The sequence below is a fragment of the Phacochoerus africanus genome, chromosome 2 (assembly GCF_016906955.1).
Source record: "Phacochoerus africanus isolate WHEZ1 chromosome 2, ROS_Pafr_v1, whole genome shotgun sequence".
Taxonomy (NCBI): Eukaryota; Metazoa; Chordata; class Mammalia; order Artiodactyla; family Suidae; genus Phacochoerus; species Phacochoerus africanus.
In genome coordinates, this window is record NC_062545.1 from 30,967,646 (window position 1) to 30,970,613 (window position 2,968).

The 2,968-nt window shown below is 34.0% G+C and overlaps 1 protein-coding gene across 1 annotated transcript; it reads left to right on the plus strand.

The window, feature by feature from the left end:
- Positions 1-448: 448 nt before the first annotated feature.
- On the plus strand, positions 449-2,687 carry TAAR1 (trace amine associated receptor 1). Its single transcript, XM_047769329.1, has 2 exons — positions 449-666; positions 1,126-2,687. The coding sequence occupies exon 2, from the start codon at positions 1,233-1,235 to the stop codon at positions 2,250-2,252; it is 1,020 nt and encodes a 339-aa protein (XP_047625285.1). The 5' UTR covers positions 449-666; positions 1,126-1,232; the 3' UTR covers positions 2,253-2,687.
- Positions 2,688-2,968: the final 281 nt, after the last annotated feature.

The window sequence follows — 2,968 nt, forward strand, 5'->3', positions numbered from 1 at the left end:
CTCGCTCAGTGGGTTAAGGATCTGGGATTGCTGAGAGCTCTGGTGTAAGTCACAGATGCGGCTCAGATCCCAAGTTGCTATGGCTGTGGTGTAGGCCGGTGGCTATAGGACCGATTCAACCCCTAGCCTGGGAACTTCCATATGCCATGGGTGAGACCTAAAAAGCAAAAAAAAAAAAAAAAAAAGCATTGCTTGGTTCCTTTAATATGTCAACAGCAAAAGTGAAAGAAGAAAAAGAGGGAAATAGAAAAAAAAGGTCCAAGTAGAAGATTTTTAACTTTAAATGATAGAGTTGAGTGAACACAAATATCATAGTAAAAAATCCATCATTCCTATAGTGAAATTTTAATTTTAATTCAAATATTACATAGTTCAAACAATATAAATGGATTTAGGCTGTCGTTTGTTCTGTCATGAAATGGGCATGGGTGTCTCTTAAAATAATGCTTATAGAAGCATTTGATGTGAATATGTTTCCTTCTTCCTGGTAATAGAAAGCAGAATGGGATTAGAGGGAGAGATGTTTCAAATTTATTAAAATATGTGTTTTAGTTGATAAATACCTTATTCCTTCAATTCTAGTTTTGGATATATTTAGATTTCCATGTAGTCTTGATCTAGACTGTCAGCCCAGAGGGAATGAGAAGAGATGAAAAGGAGGATAAGGTAAGATGAAAGAATTCCTGACCTTCTAAGACTTGTTGCTATTTTCTAGCATTTCACAATATAGTGACAGATTGTTCATTGAATGCCAGAAATTTACATTCTTCCTCCAAACATTCTCTTGCTCTCTTTATATATGTATAGTATTTTATTATATAACATTGCTATTTGTTATATAAATTTTATATATAGAAAATGTATTACAAATTCCAGAATTTATCTGAGAATTGCAGAATTACAGAATTATATATTTCAAACTAATAATTCAGCGTTGCATTTCCAGCACAGTGGCCAGCATGAAGTAGATGTTTAAAAAAATTGTAGAACAGAACTACTGCACTGAACTTGAAATAAAAGCTCCTTCCAAAATAATCATTTTTTTCAGCAAGAAGTAAGAGGTAAATACTGAAAATGAGAAGAGTCAAATTGCTGATGATTTTCTTTCTTTTTTTTAAATTCCAGGTTTGTGGGATACGTACATGGAAATAAAAGAAGGAACTCTAACCTGATTATGGATTTTGAAGAAAGGAATGCAAAAGGAAAAGATAAATAGCAGCTAGCCCTCAGGAATGACGTCCTTTTGCCACAATATCATTAATATTTCCTGTGTGAAAAGTAGCTGGTCGAATGACGTCCATGCTTCCCTGTACAGTTTAATGGTGCTCATAATTTTCACCACGGTGGTTGGCAATCTGATAGTTATTATTTCCATATCACACTTCAAGCAACTTCATACCCCAACCAACTGGCTCCTTCATTCCATGGCTACTGCAGACTTTCTGCTGGGGTGCTTGGTCATGCCTTATAGCATGATGAGATCTGTTGAGCGCTGCTGGTATTTTGGAGAAGTCTTCTGTAAAATTCATACCAGCACTGATATTATGCTGAGCTCAGCATCCATTTTCCACTTGTCCTTCATTTCCATTGACCGATACTACGCTGTGTGTGACCCATTGAGATACAAAGCCAAGATCAATATCTTAGTTATTTCTGTGATGATCTTCATTAGTTGGAGTATTCCTGCTCTTTTTGCATTTGGAATGATCTTTCTGGAACTCAACTTCAAAGGAGCGGAAGAGATGTATTACAAACACGCTCACTGCATAGGTGGTTGTTCTGTCTTCTTCAGCAAAACATCTGGAGTTCTGGCCTTTATGACTTCTTTCTATATACCTGGCTCTATCATGTTGTGCATCTATTGTAGGATATATTTCATAGCGAAAGGGCAGGCAAGATCAATTAATGATACAAATCAGAAGCTTCAGATTGGGTTGGAAGAGAAAAATGGAATTTCTCAAAGCAAAGAAAGGAAAGCTGCAAAGACTTTAGGGATTGTGATGGGAGTTTTCCTAACATGCTGGTGTCCTTTCTTTGTCTGCACAGTTATGAACCCTTTCTTGGACTATGCTATTCCACCCACCTTGAATGATGCATTGATTTGGTTTGGCTACTTGAATTCCACTTTTAATCCAATGGTTTATGCATTTTTCTATCCCTGGTTCAGAAGAGCACTGAAGATGATTCTGTTTGGTAAAATTTTCCAAAAAGGTTCATCTAGGTGTAAATTATTTTTAGAATCAAATCCATAGAATTATTATCCTTTACTATTTTGCAAAACAGTTGGTGGTCATGTTTATGAATGCAATATAATATCAACCACATGTACCAACTATAGGGACTTTGAGCAATTATTTGAGCCAACGATTGTATAGTGACATATGATGCTTCTATCTTACTTCCTATTTGCCATTCTTACTATACTTATTGAAGCTTTGCAAGCCAGATTTAAGGATTACAGTTTAAAGAATTTTTCCTGCCCTTACAGGAACTGCCATGAAATTGACAGCAGTATCTTACTCAGTTGCTCAGTGGTAGAAACTAAGGGGCTACATTTGGAGATGCAAATTAGAATGACTTTGTCATTCATTTGATTGAATATATATGCCTTATTGTAAAATTGACTAAAATCATACTTTATTTTTTTTAAATCATACTTTAAATGCTATTATTAAATAACTGTACATAATTTGCTATTTATCACTAATTCTTTTTAATATATTTTAATTATTAAATCTCTTAATTTCTATATTTTTAAAATATATTTTTCCTGATTTTCATACTTGGAGGAAATTTAGAAAGTAAAGGAGAAAATAATGTATAGAAACAAAGTGAAAACTAAACGATCACGCATAGCTCACTACATGAAAGAACTATATTATTCAAAATTCTTAAAAACATCACTTTTTGGTGACTATATAATATTACATTGATGGATGCACAAAAAATTTTTTAAAGCATTTTTCTC

Bases quoted from the DNA above. Each gene is read 5' to 3' on its own strand.
- TAAR1 (XM_047769329.1), top strand. From the start codon at position 1,233: ATGACGTCCTTTTGCCACAATATCATTAATATTTCCTGTGTGAAAAGT.